The following is a 22,512-nucleotide window of genomic DNA, read 5'->3' as shown; positions in this document are numbered from 1 at the left end:
CAATTGTTTTTGATTCAGATGCGCTTTGTAGACGGTTGCGTTCGAATTGAATTTCGCAAGTATTTTTTTCACAAAACTAAATGACCAACTGTTTTTAATGTATTATTTGTGCCTTTATTTGCAAATAAATATCATGCGACATTTGGTTGTATTTTCTAAAAATCCTAAAAAAACGATTGTTGTAGTTATTAACTTTAGTTTATTTGCGCGGCAAAACTTGGGGATTACCCCAGGAAAATCTCACACTATTGTTCGCCAACAATCAACTTGAAGACGAATTGACTACGAGTCGACGATAGGTTCAATAAACGGCATTTATTTCTTTGAATATTAATTAAAAGATATACGCACTTTTTATGGCAGGTGGCTCAAAAAAGTTGGTTAGCCGAAAATTTAGAATCATTTTTTATGTAAAAAATTTTTAGTAGTTGGATATTGAAAAGGTAAAAAACAGAAAGTGTACAGCGAAAAATCATATGAAACAAATTTTGGTATGAATTTTTTTATGTCTGCAATAAATATAATTGTTACCTTTTATATGTTTTTTTTTCACAGCAACGAGCAACCTATTGAACAAGGTTTAGTTTAAACTGTTCCTAATATTGCAACAACTCTATAATGTTAAATAGATCGTGGATTGAGCCAAATGTCTCTGTGCTCTGCACATATGGATTTATTACTTATGTGAAGCAATCTCAACTTTCTGATGCTGTTTTAAGGTAACTGTTTTTTAATGTTAGTTTTTAGCTTTTCAAACAAAAGATATATTCATGTTTTCTGTACCTGTGTTGGGGTGAAGGTTTTTTGTCCACACTTGATTGAAAGAGATGTTTTCAAGTAATCCTGTTTAAGTTGAGTTTGTTGACACTGTAAAGTAAAGGTAGTTTAGCATGTTGCCTGCCACTAAAGTATGTTATAATCTGCTTTCACTGGACAAAACAGATTTTAAAACAAAAGTAGTTGGTTTGGTAACCTGTGTTAAAGTGCAACCATAAGGTCTCATCAGTACAGCTGGTGACAAGAGATTGCCTAGTTCACTTCAGTTCAAATATTTGGTTTGTTATTTTGTTGGTCATTGGCATCTAGTTTTTTTTATATTTTTGTCCCAGTGTTGTGTCTAGAACTTTGAAGTAGCCAGGTGGTTTGCATGTGCTTAAATTCCACAACTGCCAGTCTGCAGAACATGGCAGTTGCCGACGAGATCTCGCGCGTGCAGGACCTACATGTCCCACGTGCGCGCGTGCACGACCCGTAAGTTCGCGTGCAAGGCCAGGCTCAGCAGGCGCAAAGCAAGTAAAAGAGGTCAAAACAGTACAATTTTCGCCTGCAACTCCACAAAATTGGCGTGCAAAAATTTTTTTTAACAAAATAATCGCGCGTGCAGCTGCCACACTCTGCAGACTGGCACAACTGTGGTTCAGTGGTTCTTGAGCTTTTGAATTATTTTATTATATTGTCGCTTTGTCGTCATATTAAGGACTCGCAGTTCATTAGGGTAAATTTGTGTTCAGCAAAACTTGAGTTATCAAATAATGGTTGATATAACCATTTCTTACATAGATCAGATGTGTCTGTCGTACAATGACCACATTGGACCAGTGGTGGAAAAAATTATCTCAGAATAATTTTTGCCAGTTGGGAGGGAGTTTTGTTTTTAACTTTTCCAAATATGAATGCAACGAAATAATATATAATGTTTTAAGTTTTTTTTTTAAAGAGCTTCCATGATTCTATTTCCTTAATATGTGCCGGCTTGGTCAACATTTTTGACATTTCACAACATCTTTTTAGTTTGACCAAAACCAATATAGACCTTTTTTAAAAAAAGCTTGCACATTTTTACGCTTATCTGTTTTCAAATGAAAAATCGTTTAAATTTTAGTTAAGCCCCGTTTAACCCAGAGTCTTGCGTACAAATGTTCTATTTTTCGTATGTTATTGGTTATTTGCACTATACAGTTGTTGTGCTGTTGATGTCTATGTATATATTTGTTGTACTTAAGCAGTGGCTAAGATTTAAAGCAAGTAGGTTATAGCAGCAGAGTTGTAAACGGGCGTGAATTTTGACACGAAACCCGGGCCGAACCGAATTGTTTTTGAGAAGCCTTGGAATAAGTTTAGAATAATTTCTGAAAAAACATATAGGATAATCATTCAAAGTTCGCCAAGCTCATTAAAGACATTAAAACGAACTTGGTGATTTGTACTTGGTGATCCGGCTTGGTGATTGTTTTAGGGCTATAGTGTCGCAATGTTTTCTTTTACCAAGCGAAATAAACCGAACTCAATGCAAGCTGGTCTCTATGCATTCCCATATGCGGTGGATTTAAACCCTTGACAAAAATCTTTCCAGAGACTTGTTCTCTGCCAACTGAGTTACACAGACTCTGTGATAAACCTGTCGCAATTTGTATCAGAAGAATCGTTACCCGTCTTGCAGGCTGTGCATGTCAGCTTTGTAGTAGGGGATCTCCAATTTGACCATTGATCAGCTAACGTTAAAATATTCATACTGGGATTAGCCTTTAAGCGTCCATGGAGACCAGCGATCACTGCAAACTTATTTTTTTAATTATGGTACGCCAGGCCCATTGATTGTGTCATAACCAATCAAATGGCTGTTCCCAGTATTTCTATATAGCAGGGTTTTAAACAGTTCTGTCAAAAGTGCTTTACTCGTTGTGAAATCGATTGGTACAACGACATATGGAATACATTATGTCTAGTTTTTTATTTACTTCGTATGGCAATGAATAATGATTCCAGATTTAGTTTTTTTTTACAACACAGATATTTTGGGCGCAATCAAATGCAGAGATGAATTTGGAATAACTGATATTTTTACCTCGGCACAATCGAGACCTAGGTAATCTCATAACCAATTTTTTTAGCCTTATTATTCGATTAACTGGATGATTTTCAAACAGTTTCACTAATTCTATGCAATTAATTGGATTGTACAATTACCTGGTATGCAACTAACAGGCTTCTTCTTTTATATTCTCTTATCCTGGCCTTTTAGGTCAGAAATACTAAACCAACCTTTAAAATGCCACCTGCCAAATTACCCCTGATTTCAATGTGATATAATAATGAATTGGCAATGGCATTGCCCACATTTTTGTGTGTAATAACAGTTTATTGTTTCAGCTGATTTAAATATCAAAACAACAGGAGGCAGAATCAGTTGTAGCCTGGATTTTTAAAACTTAACACATGTTATAATACACTGAAACCCATCAACAAAATTATTTAAATTATATCAAAAAGTGTGTAAACTGAATTCGCAAATTGTTTTGTGTGCCAGGAGTTTCGGATCCCTGCAGTAGTTCATAGGGTGTTGTGGTTTGTTGTTCAAAAATTTTAAACCCAGTTGGCCAAAAAGTTTCTCCTAACTGTGGCATATTCAAAGCCAAGTGCCTTGTGGGTTTTTAAGTAAGTAACTGCATTTTTAACATCTGAACGTTGCGCAGCTACTTACGGCTTGGTGTATGTTTTATCGCAATTAATACTGCTATGATCGGTTCACATGACGAATTAAACTCAACTGAACATGGATTAAATAGGCCCAGTATACCCTATTTATCAATGAACCATGTGATTTTTATTGTTTTGTCCGAGTATTCTAAACAGCAATTATGCCATAACAAGGGTTGTAATGAGTCAGTAACATGCTAAAAATAGAGCATTGTATAGGTGCTGATGTCGTTTTGATCTTGTCTGATTTCTTGCAAAATGCTCAGTGATCTCATTTTAAAAGTAGCAAAACTGAATTCACCTTTGAACAATTTTGAATATGACAAGAATTGTTGAAAGGTTTTGAAGTCATATGGTTTATGAGGCCAAGTATGTAATTGTTTGTTGCAAGTTTTCGATATTTGTTAATGACACTGTGTTGAATTGATTCCAAAAATACTTGCTGATGTCAGTCTCTATTGACAATGTAACAAATACAAAACGACAGGCACACTTACCTTGAAGATGCAGTTTAATTGATGTAAAGTAGCTGAAAGTCTAAACTTTTACAATTTTTGCCAATTAGATACTCTTTAGTAATAATTAATTGTATCAATTGTTTGCCAGAGATGTTTGTTGCCCCCAAATCTTTTTGTTATGCCATTCACATTGCCGATCTTAATTACCCTGACAGCTAGCAAAATAGTTTTATTTACATCACAGCCACCAGTACATGGATTTTAGTTTTCTTTTTTCACTGCCACATAAATTCATCTTTTCACCCGCATGCAGCTGTAAGTTGTGCACCCCTGTTTCAAACCCTCAAACAAGATAAGTAGCAGAAAACATATCAAAGACAGGTAGTCAAATTGCTTGCCATATGTACTCAGGTTCATTGTTTATTGATTTTATGGGTTAGGTCTTGTTTATGTATTTAAAGAAAAAATTCGGATTCAGTTCCATTTCAGATGTATTACATAGCCCAAACTGGTTTGCTGATTTTAAACTAGTGTATTTCCTTTTTTGTTTAAATTAAATCCCATTAACTACACATGTCTATGAACCACAATTCTACACACTATCCAATCCGTTGTATTTGATACACACTTTAGCTGTTTTTTTATGTCACATCTTCTTCACTACATTGTTGCAAAATCATAATTTTTGGGAGGGAAATCACAAAAAAGTAAAACATGTTTTTTTTTACTCATTGTCAACATATGTAATAATTTGTGTATGCATGAATGCATTAACAAAAGCTTGTCTATGTGGATGCATTCTGTCATACTATGTAATGTAGTGTGCTTCATCCATAGTTAGGTGTTAACTGTTGACACGGTTTGAGATTCATGATGGCTCCGTAGAAAGCTTTCAATGATCAACAATTACTTGTATGTTTATGCAGTGTTTATTGTTAGATTTAAGATTTTATTCTTTTACAAAGTGCTTTGTGAATCCACAACATTACCGTAATGTTACATTTTATGTTCAGGTAACTTGTTTGTTTAACCTGTGGATCACCTAACTTCTGGCCTACGTGGCTCATTTGGATTACCTCACATCAGTGTTATATCACTTGTCAAGAAACCATCATTTCTTAATCACCATGTTTCTTTTGATGCCAGTGAGAATGCTCTATTTCTCAGAGGCTGAGTCATTCGGGAGAAAAAACATGTGTGGCAATAACAACAACATCATTCAGGTGAAGATGAACTGGTCTGAAAGGTTAGTTTTGACTTGATAATTTTGGTTTTATATTATAGACTTTAAAGCTGTAAACCATCAGATAAGTGATTACCTGCTGTTCTGTAAAAGCTTTTTCAGCTTTACAAGTTTTGTATTTGCCAGGCAAAGGTTGTTAAACACAATATTTCACCCTTGAAATACCCAACCTGTTTTGACTCGAGATTGACTTTTAAGGTATTCAAACGCTCGGGATCTACTATTCCTATAAAAAATAAAAATACAATGCAAGACTGTGTTTATTACCAAGGTTAACTTGAATTTTTCCGAACCCTGTTTGACGTTTTTATCGTGTTTTGGGTATTATTGTTTTTACAGTGCATTGAGCTTGATCCATTTGTAAACTTGATCCTAAACTAACTTTTAAAATACAATATTTCGAAAAACCGGGCAACATGCCAGTTTAAAGTAACAATAACTACTGCAACTAATAGAGTCATCTACGTACAGCAACATTTCTCACCACGTGTTACAAAGAAACTAGTTTTAATTATTTTCTGAATCCCTGGCAATCAACTTGATACCAGTCTGAGATCGACGAATAGATCATGATTGACGGGCGGTCCTGTTATAACCCATTAAATAATGGATAAACTGCTGTCCTGTAAAAGCTATTTGAACTTCACAATAAAATCCCAAGGCTGTTGATATTACCAGTCTGTGGGACTAAAAACAGTAAATTACTTATTTTTTTGTTTTACTTATATCTATGTTAAATTATAGTTTAACTTACTGAACTTATTGTTTGGTTGTATTAAGAAACTTCTGAACATGTGTGAACCTCTGATGGTAGACTTGGTCATTGATTACTCATAAACATGGTTTATTGATGGCAATTCTGCCGGTGATTAGAATAAACCATAGGAACAGGTTATTGACTGCTACTGTTCTGGGTTAGTACATTGTTTAATTTTTAACTTTCTTTATTCTGTCTAAAGCGAAAGTATTAGACACTTCTGGTTAACCAGTTTACTTACAATAATCATGTTTATACTTTTACCCAAAAATCCCAACGAGAAATAATACTGTTTTCATCAATTTTTTTGAAACCTTTTTTATTTAGTCAACATAAGCTGAAAACAGTTCAGATGAACTGTTTGTACCTGTGGCAATTCGTCAGTATTTGTGAGTTGTATGGAAATTAACTTCAAAAAACCTATTTTGTATTGGTTTGTATTTGCCAGGCAAAGGTTTTTGAACTTAATATTTCACCCCAGGGCTTTTATTCGTTGGGACAACAAACAAAATTATGCTGAAGTTATCAGCAGTTGTTGGTGGCATGTACCTTGTGTGTTGTTAAATTTTGGCTCAATTGACTACCCTTACACCCCATATATATCAGTTAACATTGACTGCTATGCATTTACACTAGACCACCCGAGATCCTATGGAAGTGTTTGGTGCAAAACTGTTTTCTGCACAAGTCAGTGGCACTGAAACAGCACTAAATGATCAATAAATTGTCATTGTCAGTTTGGTTACACTGTGTGAGTTACTGCAGGCCAACACATCTATTTTGTAACACACAGTTAAGATTGGCTGGTTACCCTTTTCCACAATTTGGCTTTTATTAATTTTTGTCACATGTAAAAATGCTGGAATCTGGATTTTCTGGGGTCCCAACCTTACTTGGAACTGTGTAATAGAGTTGTGTTAAAGTTTACTGTATGGTTGAGCCTGATTGTCATTATCCTAAGCAAACACGTCTAATAGTTAAAATTTAGGCAAGCAAGTACTGTAGACTAGTTTACTTGGTAATTTTGTACATAATCACGTTGAACAAATGCTAGTTTAAATACCTAAAGGTAAAGTTGCCAACACTTATGTTATTGCATTATCACTGTTGCAGCACGTTTGTGCAATGTCACTACTTTATCTGGTTTATACATGCAACAAGGTTGCCCACCTTTGGATTATAGGAAATTAAAAATACAAAGAAGTCTATTTTGATGTAAACTTCATTCAAATGTTCAATTTCAATATTTGAATGTTTGTTTTAGTATGATCTGTTTGTTTGTGGTATAAGCAAAATACATTGCAACTTACTTTAATCTCAGGTTTGTATTAATTTTGTGTTTTGCCTGCAGTTGTTGTTCTATTTATCAACAAAATCTGCACCTGTCCTCCAGTGGATGTATGATTGGGGTTCCAGAGATCAAGGTCAGGTGACCTTAGTATGGACAAAACTTTAGCAGGGAGTAGTTGTTGGTGAAGCTAATTGTCTGCTTGACTCGATCAGCTTCAGGGAAGTTTCCATGGTTGAAAGTTTGTCAGACCCTTATAATGCTGTGGTTGTGTTTGAACAGGTAACATACTTATCAAGGCATGGTTTCCCACTGGGGATGTTTAGATAAATTATTTGATTGATTTAACAAAATATTATGCCAAAAAATTATAACCTAACATACATGACTCTGGAATAAAGAATCCAGAATAGTGTAATGCCTAAACACATAATGCAGCAATTCATGTAGTCTTTTCAAAGCTAAGATGTCCAGCCTTAAGTTATGCAGTAATCTGTTTAAACAATCAAAATGCATCATGAGCTTATAGCATAGGCATCAATGTTTTGGCAAATATTTTTTGTGTTTCAAACTTTGGTGAAGCCTAGTTGTTCGTTACTGGATTAATTAACACAATGTAGGGTTTGCTTGTGTGTTGGTTTTAAGCCTGATTTTGTTGAAGTTGTCAGAGCATAAGCAATAAGCCCTTTTCTGAAAGTTGACACTCATCACTGTCACATTACTTTGGAAATTATGGTGCCATAACATGCACAATACATTTTTAATTTACATTAATTGGCAGCAGATTGTGTATTGCTGTGATTAATAGTCTTTTGTCTCTTATTAAATTCTTTTTGTCTAATTAGAGAAATAATTATTAGCAGCATGTTACATTTTATGTGCAGGCAACTACCTTGTTTGATCTGTTCCCTGGATTACTGCCCAACTTCTGGTGTCCCTTGCCAATTTGGATCATCCTTACATCAATGTTATATTCTATTTAATTCTATCTAAGTTAAACATCAAGCCTAAAAATGAAACATGTGTGACCATGTCAATAATAAACAAAGCAGTGGATGCAGTTGAAGAATAAACAGGTTTGTATCAATTTATTGAATTTAATTCATATTTATTATGGGTCCCCTTCCCTGAAGGGGACACATATTGATTTTATTCAAATTGTTTTTGTTTTTTTTCTTTTTGTTTCTTTTCCTTTTTTTTCTTTTTTTTCTTCCTTTTTTTTCTTCCCAAAGTTTGTCCGACTCGTTTTTCTATCAAATGTTTGATGGATTTGGCTGAAATTTACACAGATGGTAGATATAGTTATGTAGATGTGCATCCCACTTTGTTTTTGTTAATAGCCCCAGCATTTACCCCGCTCGCCCCCTAAAATGGGTCTTTTTACCCAAAGTTTGTCCGACTCGTTTTTCCATCAAATGTTTGATGGATTTGGCTGAAATTTGCACAGATGATAGATATATTCATGTAGATGTGCATCCCACTTTGTTTTTGTTAATAACCCCAGTATTTACCCGCTAGCCCCATTTTAAACAGTGTCAGAATTGGCTGAAATTTGGATTTCTTGTATAGTATGCCATTTATAGGTGTCGATTGTTGTGTTCAACCCTGTAGTCCTAACATTTACCCCACAAGCCCCTAAAGTGTAAAACGTGTTTGTATGTTACTGGGCACCACAAACGAAAGATTTCTTAGGAGCAATAGTGTTACAAGGGCAACCAGATGTATGTTGCTCGTTGGTGGGTTGCTTGGTGGTCGTTTTTGCGCCATGGCAGTTAGGGGCTTGTTAACAGCCCTATGACGTCATAAACGTTAACAGTTGTTGCTCAAAACAAGTCTAGTGGTCGAAATTTAAAACATTGGCGGATTGGGCTGAAATTTTGCAGTACTATTGACTGAGTCATTGTGGTTTTTATATTTTTTTTAGTTTGTGTGTCGAACTCAATTAGTTACCCTACTAGCCCCCTAAAATGGGTCAGTTTTTAAAACGTTAAATAGGACATACTTCAAACAATATCTGGGGTGAATCTAATTTTATGGTTTATATTCTACATAGTATTATTATTTAAGCCCAGTGCCGATCACTGTGTTTTACCTAACAACACCTGACTTTATGATGGTTATCTCTTGAATTGCATTATTTTCAACTTTGCATGTGTGGGGACCCATAAGTTTTTGCCTGCAGAAATTTCTAAAGTTATAAAAGATGATGGCTAATATGGGACCCAATACAAAATAAGCATAGGAAATATATTTATGTTTCAAAATAGGTTATAGTGTATATGCAAGGGCAATGTGTGCTAAGCCACCCTTCTAGTTCTATTCAATTCTGGCTAAGTTAAACATCAAGCCTAAAAATGAAACATGTGTGACCATGTCAATAATATACAAAGCAGTGGATGCAGTTAAAAAGAATAAACAGGTTTGTATGAATTTATTGAATTTAGTTCATATTATATGTTGCATTTTTGTTGTGTAGTGGAGACATGATGAATAACTGTCAGATAAAACTTACTGCTGTTTTGCATTGTATCACTTCTTAGGCATATTTACACTTACTGTGCATATAGATGTAATAGTTTTTAAAGGAACAATTTCTGTTCATCATGTTATACTAGGGTTGGGTATTTGACCGGTCAAATAAAATCTGGTCAATTGACTGGCCAAATAATTGTTAAATTGGTCAAATAATAAATACTTACAATTAAATTGCAATTTTAGTTAATGATTTGAAGTTGAACCTTGTTATAAACCTTAAGCAATGGATATATCAGGTTTTAACTCTTGTAAATTTGTTTGTGAAATAGAAAATGTTCAGTTTTTATTATAACACAGCCTTTTTCGACTACATTGCATGTCCTTATGTCACCAATGGCCCTTTCAGTGTGTCTGTATTTTTATTCAATAATTACATTTGCAAACAAAGTTCTTATAATATTTTATATACACCAGATTGTCTAATTTTGATTGAGATGTAGCTGCAAAACTTGCTCATTCTTCTTAAAGTCACAATTTATATTGTTGTCCTGTTTTCACTCTTGAAAAATAGGGAATAAACAAAAGTTTGGCTTGTACATACATTGTTTATTCCAAAAATCGACTTGACCTAAGGTTAATCCACAAAAAAATTACTCAGGGCAATGATAAGCCAAATATCTACAAACAATTTTTTTAACAATTACAGAAAAAAGTACTGTAGGCCTACAAGTTTACACAGCTGCTTTAAATTACATTAAAAAGTGCAACATTTGAAAAAATGCAATGACATGAGCAAACTGCCTTCTTTCATAGACAAAATATACTCGATTTTTATGGGTCCCCTTCCCTGAAGGGGACACATATTGTTTTTGTCCGTATTTTTTTTTTCTTTTTCTTTTTTCTCTCTAACGCTGGTTTGTGAGACGCATTTGGTCAAGAAAGAGTGCTTCAAATTTATTCAAATTTGGACATATGTTAGATATTAATCCAAACTTGGTCCACCTGAAGTTTGACCCCAAATTACCCAGCGGTTCACCCACAGGCCCCCGAAACGTAAAATTTGTAACGATGGTTTGTAACGCTCGTTTAGTATTGAAAGAGTGCTTCAAATTTATTGAAATTTGGACATATGTTAGATATAAATCTGAACTTGGTCCACCTAAAGTTTGACCCCGAATGACCCAGCGGCCCCCAAAACGGAAATGTGTCTAACGTTCATTTGGTCAAGAAAGACACTGTAGGCAGAAGTCTATGTCGTTTTATTAAGTTATCACTCACATTTTCAGTTTTGGCAAAGGTTTCACACCTATGACGTGATTTAAACCTAATAAGCGTGCTTCAGGTTCGTATATGTCAAGCAAAACTTTGTTAAACAAACTAAATATGAAAAAATAAACTTGACTTTTTTGCAAGATGAAAGTTATTTTAAATGCTCAGTGTCAGGTTGACCACAGGTTACTTAAGGTCAATTAGTAGGTATTACTAACACAGTTCAGAACTTTCTTTCGCCATAACGTAGCGTTTTTTTTTTAATCAAATACTCAAGGCATGTATATATTAGGTCAAACGGTGTTGTTGAACACCAAGGATGGCGTGCTGTTGAAAACGGTGTCAAAAGGTCAAACAGTCGTTTGGTGTGTACACCCTAAAGGTTACTACAGGTCAATGGTACTCGTTTGCGAAACAAAGTTAAATGAAAAACTCGTTTTGCGAAACAAAGTTAAATGAAAAGTTATGTATACACTTGCAGCAAATCGCTTTTTAATTGTCTGTAACACAACTGAAAAAAATTGTGTTTAAAACCCGACCTTGGACGACAATATCTGGGTCAAGGCAAGAGATTAAATTAAAAGTATTTGTTTCGTTCTTTTTTATTGTTTTTGTAATTATATGACAATAATAGTGCAAAAACATACAAACAAAATTTTTTTATTGTTGGGTTAATGCATTCTAAAGAATTTAAAAATCACCGCAACATTTGTTTACCGTAAATCCGCAAAAACACGCATGTGGGGGGACTCATTAGTTTTTGTTTTCAAAAACAACCATTTGTGTAGATCAAATGATATTTATAGTAAATTGGTAAATATCGTATAGAATATATAAAATGGAAGTATATCAGAAAGCCACCTTTCTAGTTATTCATATATAAACTGTACTAGAAGTTATTGCTGATTTTGTAATTGCGCTGCAGATCTTAACTGCAAACGTTTCACCTAAATGTTTCGGGCATTTATTTCTGATGAACAAAGTACATATATACTAAATTTTAAACCACATATTAATAAAAAAGTATGTCCTAAACTTTGCTACTCCGGGGCTTTTAGAATTTTTTAACGTTTCTAACAACCAAAAAGCAAGCCCAAGACAATTTATTACACTTCAATTTTTGAAATTAATAATAGTATTTGACCGGTCAAATAGAGTGGGATTGGCAAGCCAGTCAACCGATCAATTACGGTCAATTGACTGCCTTGCCAATCCTACATATAATATTGCTCTATGGGGGGAGGCTTAGAATTTATTGTCGTATTCCACCTTATTATAGAAACATTTGTAAAGTCTCTGTCCCTCATTTACATATACATCTTTTTCTATAACCCAGGTTTCTCTAAAGAATGTTTCCTCAATGCCATTCACGCAGTATGTCCATGGCAACAACACAATGTTTCTCCTACATGTGCAGGTATGTAGGTAGCGCAAGCATGCACAACTTTTTAACTATATATGCCCACATATAAGATCCCTATTTCAACAGCGGCCACCAGTGTGCCAATGTTTTTGTATGTAAATTACAGTTTTAAGGAAATAGGATTATCTCCCAATATCCCATTTACTGCTGCATAAAAGTACAGATAGATATGTAACTCGGTTCAAAGACTTGAACTCAACGACTTGCTTCTAACAGTTTGTCACATCACAACGCATTCCTACATGTTAAGATTTCTTATACAACAACATGCATACAAACAGTCTAGCACAGTGGTTCTTAACCTTTTTGCTGTGGTTTCCCACTAAAGCCAATTACCAACTTCGAATTTCCCACTCTGTTATTTTTATAATTACGTTTTGTGCCCTACATTAACAAAAAAAAATTCTTTAAATAAAATAATTTTGTGGAGCAATTTGGTTTTGGACCCTGAAGGTATACTGCAATCTCATTTAGTTTAAAAAGTGCTATTGTGAGAGATTAAACTTTTTGGAATACTGAAGAGTCTGATCTGCTTGCATTAGTCATTTATTACATCACAATCAACAAAGGAAAGGCTATTGTTCGCGCACAAAAGCAAAGTCATTGATGATTTAGTCTTCTCTGTGATGTAACAAACGGCCTTTGAATTTGAATGTGTCTTGTAAACCTTGATGAAATCAATCTTAGTAACTTTCAACAGTTAATTCGAAGCCGGATTTGACCCTCGTGCCCGAGTCTGCTATTTGAAAGCTTACATAATTTCCCTCCGAAAACATTACATTTCCCACTAGTGGAAAATTTCCCACCGGTTAAGAACCACTGGTCTAGCGGATGGACTTCTATATCTCTTAAGAATGTAATGTGTATGTTTTGAGACCTTGAAATCTGTTACTTAAGAAGCCAAAAGCTGCAAAGGCAATTGTATCACTACATGGTTTATTAAATATATATATCAGTCACCAGTATATGCATTTTAAAAGATGCTCTGGCTGCATAAACTTTTATCTATTGGGACAAGCTGTTGTAGTGCCACATTTTGTACAACTCTAACTTATTGACTTATTGTTAAGCATTGAATTAAAGGGATTAAAAATTCATCCTGGCTTTCTAGCAAGCTTGTAAAGAACAAATGTAACTCTCATATTAATATCTGTCATATTAAATTTGGGATTTTTGTGTGAAAAATGTTGTAATTTTTGCTTCTTCTACAATAATACTTTCTTTGCCTTGTAAAACCACAACACTATTAACAAGTTACATTGTTTAACAGGTGAAAAACTTCCGTGTTTGGTCGGTTCTTGGATCACTGCCCAACTTTTGGCATCCCTGGCCCATTTGGATTACCTTCACATGAATGTTATATCACTAGTCAATACGAAATATCAGTTTCTTCATCACCATGTTCGTTCCGGTGCTACAGAGGATGCTTTTTATATGGGCATCTGAGAATAAGTGGTTGTTACCAAAATGACAATAATAAACAAATCAGTGGATGGACTGCAAAAAAGGTTAATATGAATTAATTACTTTGGAGGTAGTGAAACATAACAGTCATGAAGCTCCTTGACATGGTGTTCCTTAACTGCTGGTGCATCAGGTTTTTGATGAGTTTCAGATAAAATATTTGTAATTTGCCATGATATATACCTACATAAAGACTTTAAACAGTAAAATAAAAAAAGAGATTTGTTTAGATTATATAAAACCACAGACCTGTAAAACTTGGATAAAAATGTGATCGGTCTGCAAGCTCGACAAAGTTGAAAAATGCTGTATTGGAATCTATTTTCGTGTTTTATAACACACAGTAAAGTTCTCTTTAATTATGTTTAATTTTAGAATTTGACCAAAACTGAAACTGCCATTTGAGGGATGTGTTGAGAAACTGATGGAGAGATGTGAATGTTTGTTACAACTGTTTTGTTACTCTGATGGTCGACTTGGTTATCAAACACATACAGAATTTATGGGAGAAAAGTCATCAGGATGGACTCGACTGATTCTGTTTTAGGTGAGCATTTTTATGCATATTTAAACTCTCTACTCTAATGAAGCATTAGTATTTTGAAAACATGAGAATTGTTTAGAATAAGGTTCAATATTCACTTTCTAATCCTGGAACTCGAAGTCCATGCATTTGTTGTTGTATTTTAGCTTTCAAACATAAGATGACTCAGCAAAAGTAAGTATCTTGTGAAACACTTCTAATAAGGATAACAACGGCCCAAATAGACTTAAAAAGTGACATACTCTATTAATCAACCATTTTTTAAAATGCTATTGCCATCATCAGTGGTATGAAGGGGCCAGATCATTTACATCCCTTTATATCCACTTGAGTCACGTAAAAGATTGATAAACAGGTATTATTTCAAGATCCTAATCTTTGTTGCAATGTTTAGGTTGCCCGTCTACTTCAATCCCTTAATGTTTTGCTGGAAAAAAGTAGAGTAGATCACGAAGACATTAATATCAAACGACAAAGTCAATGTTACAACCCTATTGGCAAATTCAGAGGACACAAAACATCTATGGACTAGTTTTTGCTGAGGTAGGATTTTCTCATTTGTGTGTGATAGGTAATAAGGCAAGTAAGAATAAATGATTGAGAAATGACAGCTTCCATCAAAACTAAGATAAAGATGTACTGATCTGTGTTAGTAAATGTAATTACAACACACAAACACATTCATGTAGGGTCTTAAGCATGTTGTTGCAAACCTGGGATGAAATATTTATTCTTGTCCTGTATATGGTAGCTATATTGTGCTACAAGCTCCAGTCTTAGTAGTTTGGACAATATAATACCTATGTTCTGTGGCTATAAAATAAAACGAGCGCACAAAATCAAACATCACGTCTGTGTATTTTTGGTGAAGTGCTGGTTAGAAGTCTGCTGTGTGATTGGGCGTTGATTGGTAAAAAAGAATTAGAAAATCAATAAATATTTCTCCAAACAAACCACCACTCGATTTAGGTTTATTGACAAACCTGTGTCATATGGCCTTGCAAACTTTTACCTTATTTGGAATATAATGTTTATCTGCAACTAAGACTAGCATTAAAATCGTTCATGTACAAAATTTTGGATCCATCAACAAAATACCATTCGAACATCAATGACATAAAATCATTTTTTCTAATTAATTTACAACATTTTAAAATTCATTCTTAATGAATTAGCTCTGCTGGTCCATGTGCTGCATGAAGCAAATACAATGACAGTTGGTAACTGTTATTCCTAATCACCAATACTCCACTCTGATAGACTTGATGCTTCCAGAAGCGTAAGTAAATTTTGCTGGTTAAAGTTCAAACTTGGGTTAAGTTGCCCTTATAACCATGAAGTACACAAACAGAAGGGGGTGCGAAATATATTACCAGTATTTCAATCTTTACTCAGTTTTTGGACATTTTTTGTGTTTGGTCGTGCATTAGGATAAATAAGCGACATTTCACTATTGTATTTTACAAATATAAAGGTCTGTGCAAAAAAGCAAATTTAAATCGTAACTACAATTAATCTCACCCAACACGAACAACTTTTGACGACCCAAAACACCTGTTGTTTTGTCGAGTGGTGGACTAAAACGCTTAAATTTGTTTTTTAACAAACCTTAAAACTGCCAACACTGTTTTGAAATAACGATTTGTCACAATTTGCCAACAGTTAATTTTCCTTCTTCACTGACAGGTGAATCCCTCATGCCTCCCGGTGGTTGTCGGAGGATTGCTGGATGTCGATTGTCAAGAGGACGTCATCAAAAGTCTGATCCTGGTTGTTCGACTGATGAGCTCGTAGAGGAAGTGGAGAAGAGGAACAGGTAAAGATATTGTTGCTTTGTCCGGAACATAGTTGAACAAGTTTTAAGTTTATGCTCTTATTTTGTTCGCTAAATGCTTTTGCCTTTTTTCTGGTCTTGAGACAAAGCCCCTCAACAATACATGACTCAACAAAAACAAGTAATTTGTGACCTACTTTAAAAATCTCTTGCTGCATATAATTTAATAATCACAATAGCTTAATATCAGATATTTTATTGATGTTATATCTGTAAATGTTTTTATTTAAGTTTGTTTACTTTTGTGTAGGTTTCCAAGATGGATGAAGTGGTTGGTTCGCCGCCTGGAAGTCCTGCTGCACAACAAGCGACCCCAGCAGATAAACAGACAGACTCTGTGAGTTTAAAGACTGTGATTGCTTTGACAAAGTGCACAGTTTTGCGGACATTTCCCCAAATTGGCTTCGATCAGGTTGGTGTATAACCTGGGTAAATCACCATATGAGCTACAGGCTTAGTGGTTTGTCTGCCTAAACTCAGTCATGTCGCTATTTTTCAGACCTGGTGTGCTGTGATTTGTACAATACTGTATTGCTGGCCTGCACGAATGCTATACAACTGACAAAAGAATAAATATATTAGGAGTTGTTAGCTGATTGTCAAACTGACAATCCCCTACTATGAAGCTGACATGTGCAGCATACGAGGTAGGCAACGGTGCTTGTGATTCGACTTTCTGTTGCTGTGGATGATTAGTCGCATAAAACAGATGCTAACCCGCTTTGGTCATGTAACCGCAAATGCACTTGATTTATCCTTGGCTTAAGTGTAAAGAACACGTCATAATTCTGACCTCACCAACTTATGAGTGGTTGAAAGTCTTGGTTCGTTATTTTAATGAATTTGTCAAAATGTTTCACCAGACATTTTGTGATTCATTTGTTTTTCACGTTGCAGACATTGAGTGGCCTGAAGGAGATGAAATTCTGCCAGACGAAGCAGTGAAATTGATTCGACATTTGCCAATGAAAGATTTCAGCGATCGAGCAGGCTCAAAAGGTATTTTTTAAAAAACTACAACTTGACAGTATTTATTAGAGATAGGTACCGAGCAGCGGGGTTTTTGATGCTCGGTACTCGACACAAAATCCTCTGAACATCGTATAATGATAAGGCAGAGTTTAGATAAGGTTAAGTTTAGAATGTATTAGCATAAGTATTAATTTCTTGAAACACGCAACCGGTATACAATGACCACATATGTGGAAGTTGTTTGTGTTTAGCAGCATAACAAAGAACGGCAAATCAGCGTTAGTGACAAAATCGCTGAAGTTTATTATAGTTTAGTAATTTTTCAGCCTCAAGCAAGTTAAGTTGATATAATATTTGCAACACAAACGCAATTCTGTGTATTACGTTGGAAAAGCCTTTCGAAAAAGAGGCTACGTCTCAATAAAAATGACGTATTTTTTTGCTTTTTCTATTGAGCCCACACTCGTGCCTTCCCTGCAAATAACTCGTGACCCCCTTTGGCGACGGTTGATCCGCGCAACAATGTACGGAAGTCAACCACAGCGCACGCGCCACATCCGTTGCCATGACGACCCAGTTAGAAATAACGTTTTACCCTTTGTTGCTAGGGCAGCCGAGGAATAAACGGAGTTACCATGACAACGGTGTGAAAGCAAATGATGCTTTGCATTTGTTTCCATGACAAGAGTGACAAAGTCGGTTTCAACTTTCGTAACCATGGCAACAATGTTACAAATCATTTCTCCGTTACCAGGGCAACCGATTGAAGATGACTCGACATTTTTTACAATTGTCGAACACTTGGTGGCTTAATGGCGGCGCTTTCTAACTTTCCCAGAGCTACGTCAATTGTGTGCAGTAAGTTGAAATTTTGAATTAAAGTTCGTTAACTTCTGCTTATTCTGTCTTTTCTATCCAAAAAATCTCCAAATACAATTCAACAAGTGCTGATTAAGCCGTGTATTGTATTCACAAAATCAAATCAATGTTTTTAATACAAACATTTTTACACGTATTTCAATTGTTAGTAATAAAATCACGGTTTATCTGCATATATATTTACATTTAAATTACTTTGCAGAAAATGGGTGAAACCACTTTTGGAGAAAAAACTTTTTTGTAAATCCTACTCACTAACGGTTACAAGGTAGAATTATGCGAATTTTTATTTTAGCAAAATTTGAGCAATTTATTTAACAGGGTAATTGTATTTACGTAATTTACACTGATACGGGAAAATCAATAAAAGTCCATATTTCATCTTTGGAAGTGAAATGTTGATTTTATTCGCATTTAAACATCATCGTTGATTCTTTAAACCCTTCCCTACCCCCTTTCCAGTGATACCAGATCATGTTGTGGTTGTTACCTCTTCCCCATTCAGCGTTGAGTTTAGAATAGTAACAACCATCATACCACCATCCACCGCCGTAACGAAGTGCACAGTTGACTCCATACCTGTGTCACAATGTAATATTCCAATAAAACTTAACCTCGGTACAAACTACACAAACACATAGTGGAATATTTAATCGTGTATTTCAACCAATAGCGCCATTACTTTATCAGTTGTGACATCACACAAGCTGGTTTAATGATTGTATGACGTCACACGGGAACTACCAAAAGTCATACGGCGTCACACGCAACTACCTTAATTTTTGGTATTTTTTAATTTTTTTTATAAACGGTTTTAAACTCGATTATAAAACATACGAGTGAGTCGTTTTATGTGCTCTGGAGATTTTTTTATTTGCTCAGTTTTTAAAAAAATTAGTAAAAAAAAATTTTGCAATTTTTTTTATTCAATATCTGCAGTTGGGATTTTTTTCTTTATTAAATCGGGTTTTTCTAAATTTAGTCAAATTTTTTTTAAGGATTCTTATTTTGTATTTTTGCCTGTTGGTTTTATATCATTTCTGTGTCTTGTAAAATTGTTTTTGTCTTGCAATATGACGCCATAAAACAAACTTACAATGAAACAAAAATAATCTTGTTCATTTGACAATGCGGAAATATTTGTATACTTATGAACATAAACTGTATTTACCGATCATTATCCCGATCTTTGGTGGTGAATTGCATTCCGTTGTGATATGCCAAACTGTCACCAGCCGTTCCACTGAAGCCACAAACATGTAAACGATAATTGTCTGATTCGTCGTCGATTGCAAACGAACTGCGAAAACAAAACACATTGTTTGTGTTTATGAAGGGTCACTTTCACTGAACGAAACACATTTTGTTTTCCTTCAGGTTTTTGTTTTTCCACGTTTTATGAAAACGAGGTTTAAACCAGTCGAACCAGAACTGCACCCGAACCCGCGAACCGGTTCGAGTGGTTAACTTCATTAAACCTGTACTGGAAAACTACACCAACACTTTGCGTCTTTATAAAAACAATAGAAGTTTACACGTAACTGTTCATTTTAGTTTTTATATTTATGACCCCATTAGACTGTTATGTGCACTAGTGCGGAAAACGATTTCGAGTTGTGAAAACAAAGAAAAGTTGAAAAACATTTTGTTCGAGGTGCGCTGTTTCTTCCCGGTTTCGCAGTTCCTCCTGTGAGTGGAAAAACTTGAATGTGATTTTCCTTGTAAATGGATATTCTTATTAAAATACAGTCGTTTTAGAAAACAAACAATTCAACGCCATGTAATTATTGAACAGATAAATAACGAAATAATCTTTAACAAAGCTAAAAATAAATCAAAGATTCAGTCTGCAAAGGTTAGGTTTTAAAATTATGACCAAAACAGTTAATTGAATTTCCCTACTTAGTTTTCATTTTTAATATTTTAAACCTTCATATGACGGTGTTACTTAACACGTATTATACAAAGATTTGTTATGCGAAATAACGATAATTTCGAATGTGAAATGAAATACTTTGTCGCTAACGAATTAACAAAATCCATCCTTGTTTTAAAACATTTCTCACGAAAGGAAATAAATTAACTAGCTATCGAACTAACAAGAAGTTTTGTGGTGCTACAGGCAAAAGTCTTGCGAAAGACATTTTATTAGTTTTGCTTGGGATGGTGTTGAATATCATCTAACACAGGCCTGTCAAACTCGCGGCCCGCAAAGCCCTCCAATGCGGCCCACGACACAACAACAATTTTGTCAGATTTTTATCTAATTATTCCTAATTTTTCTTACTTTTCAAAGTGAAAGCTATTATTTGAACACACATTTACCGAAATGTAATTTATAAACACAAATTCATATGTTATGAATATAAACGGTAGTAATTAAACCGTTTCAGTCAAGGGTATACAACCTGCGGCCGTACGGGCACATTAAACTATATGTACTGGCGGCCGTGATGTAATTACAACTCCTTTGCCAAAACTTTTGATTTAACAGATTTTGTGTTACGGAAAACAGTATTACCAGCCTATACGCGTCAGACTTTTTGTAAGCCTTTTGTGTGCAAACAATGCGAAAAAAAAGGTACGAAAGGCGTCACAATATAGATTATGACATAATAAACAGTTAAAACTGATCTTCACATTGTGCAGTTCAATCTGTGCATTGAGTTTCAAATTAATCTGGGCTTTTGCGGCGTCAATAGATGGTATATATATATATATGATATAAACCTGTAATTTTTAAACAAAAACCAGCAGATAATTGGCGGCTGTTGGTGAAATAAGGATCTGTAATGCGGCCGTCATGGCGAAAAGGTTGTTTAAGTGTATGAAACTAGATTAAAAATCACATGCGGCCCTCAGCATATTTTCCAAACTGCAATGTGGCCCCCGAATCCCACGAGTTTGACACCTCTAATCTAGCAAACATAGTAGTTATGACAAGTTGCAATTGTTTATCCGAAGTTTAATATGTTTCCGAGAATAAATACACCGCCATAAAATAAAACAGCAGCGTTTGATTGCTGATTGCGGAGAAGCGAATTAATTTATAAAGTGTAAGTGGATTTTTAGGGTTGAAATGTTTGTCCAATGAAAACAGTTTGTTGTTATTAGCCATAATAAATCATTGGCTGCCATTTTCCTATTTACCAGCGCGACACAAGGAAAAAAGTTGCGCGGTGAACCGACCCAGTAACTTTATACTGTGACGTATTGAACTTTTTGTCAATACATTTTAGCACTTTTCCAACTAATGTGTATTTTTTGTGCAGGCGAGATGCCTTTTTCACCAAGTGAAGGTGTGCCACTTTTTACACGCCTAGGAGGAGCAGCGTTTTCCCACTCTCAGGAATAGCGGCGAAACCGGATAATCTAGCACACATATTTCCACCGACAGTAGGTTATGACGTTAAATTGTATTTTTACTATATTTTTCTACATACCATTTTTTTCTTAAAGTTCAGATAAATTTGATGCTCGTTTTTTTTTCACGGGGTTCGAACCCAACGCATACTATTTTATTAATAGAAATCATACCTGTACTGTGCGTAAGCTGTTGCGGCATCAAAACCTGTCATCTTTATTTTCAGTTGGCAGTTCTGTCCTCCTGTCATTTCGTGTAATTCATCCAAACCTGGGTTGTTTAAGTTATGGTCAAATTCAATTTACGCGTTTAAACAAAATTGTTTTTTCACCGAGCCAGAATTCTCCTTCCATGTTTCCGAATCCATCTTTATATTCCTGCCAGGTTCGGTGAAAATCCACACTTCCATCAAATCGTCGTTGAAAAACCTGTCATGCAGGAAATATATGAGTGTTGCAACTCGCTGTTGTTATTCTACATATTGTTTGAATTACCGTCCAACCTTCGTAACAGACAACTTTCTTGTTGTTACGTAATCGCTGGTAACCGTTCACTGATGACGTATAGCAGGTGTCAGGGAGCAATCGAGTTTCTACGGCAACCAAATTCTTCACCAAAATGCTCCCAGATTTTGTTTTAAACCACAAATTTTTGATTTAGTAGCAATTTGTATATCTTTAAACTGCATATTTTTGAAGCACTTAATATATATGTAAAGTTTTGAAATTGCTCATTTGGTTGCTAAGCACTAGAGATGTACCGAATATTCGGTTTGCCGGATTTATTCGGCCGAATCGGTCATTTTTGCAAAGATTCGGTTTCGGCCGAATAATTTGTTGCGATTCGGCCAAAACCGAATCTTTTACGAACACAAATTTGAAGCGTTAAACGTGTCTTTTCTGCTTAAGGTACCACGCAAATCTTTCGAACGCCCAAACATACCGAAAAACGCGTCAATTTTTTATCTTTTTCAACACATTTTCGGTTTCCCACTGTTGTCAAAAAAATTAGCAACTCATTTACAGGTTGCCAATGATGCTTGAGGCAATTTAAACCCAACAGAAC

At 34.9% G+C, this 22,512-nt stretch overlaps 1 protein-coding gene and 2 long non-coding RNA genes across 4 annotated transcripts; 2 read left to right on the top strand and 1 right to left on the bottom strand.

Annotated features, from left to right (window-relative positions):
- The first annotated feature begins 560 nt into the window (after positions 1–560).
- LOC145230228 (uncharacterized) lies at positions 561–8,293 on the top strand. Of its 2 annotated transcripts, none has more exons than XR_013860604.1 (4): positions 561–719; positions 4,949–5,181; positions 7,287–7,505; positions 8,108–8,293. It is a non-coding gene; the product is annotated as an uncharacterized LOC145230228 (long non-coding RNA). The 2 variants fall into 2 exon arrangements; XR_013860605.1 differs by lacking the exon at positions 7,287–7,505 and adding an exon at positions 5,959–6,092.
- Positions 8,294–14,949: 6,656 nt separating this feature from the next.
- On the top strand, positions 14,950–17,170 carry LOC145230227 (uncharacterized). The gene is made up of 5 exons (XR_013860603.1): positions 14,950–14,969; positions 16,085–16,214; positions 16,483–16,569; positions 16,732–16,879; positions 17,130–17,170. It is a non-coding gene; the product is annotated as an uncharacterized LOC145230227 (long non-coding RNA).
- Positions 17,171–19,247: 2,077 nt separating this feature from the next.
- LOC145230226 (microfibril-associated glycoprotein 4-like) lies at positions 19,248–21,923 on the bottom strand. Its single transcript, XM_080095612.1, has 3 exons — positions 21,779–21,923; positions 21,621–21,717; positions 19,248–19,383 (listed from the first exon to the last, which is right to left on the bottom strand). Exons 1-3 carry the CDS (start codon positions 21,798–21,800, stop codon positions 19,251–19,253), a joined length of 252 nt encoding a protein of 83 aa, XP_079951738.1. The 5' UTR covers positions 21,801–21,923; the 3' UTR covers positions 19,248–19,250.
- Between the last annotated feature and the right edge of the window lie 589 nt (positions 21,924–22,512).

This window comes from Phallusia mammillata, chromosome 5 (assembly GCF_965637545.1).
Source record: "Phallusia mammillata chromosome 5, kaPhaMamm4.hap1.1, whole genome shotgun sequence".
NCBI classification, from domain to species: Eukaryota; Metazoa; Chordata; class Ascidiacea; order Phlebobranchia; family Ascidiidae; genus Phallusia; species Phallusia mammillata.
This window is presented reverse-complemented; position numbering and strand designations above follow the sequence as displayed.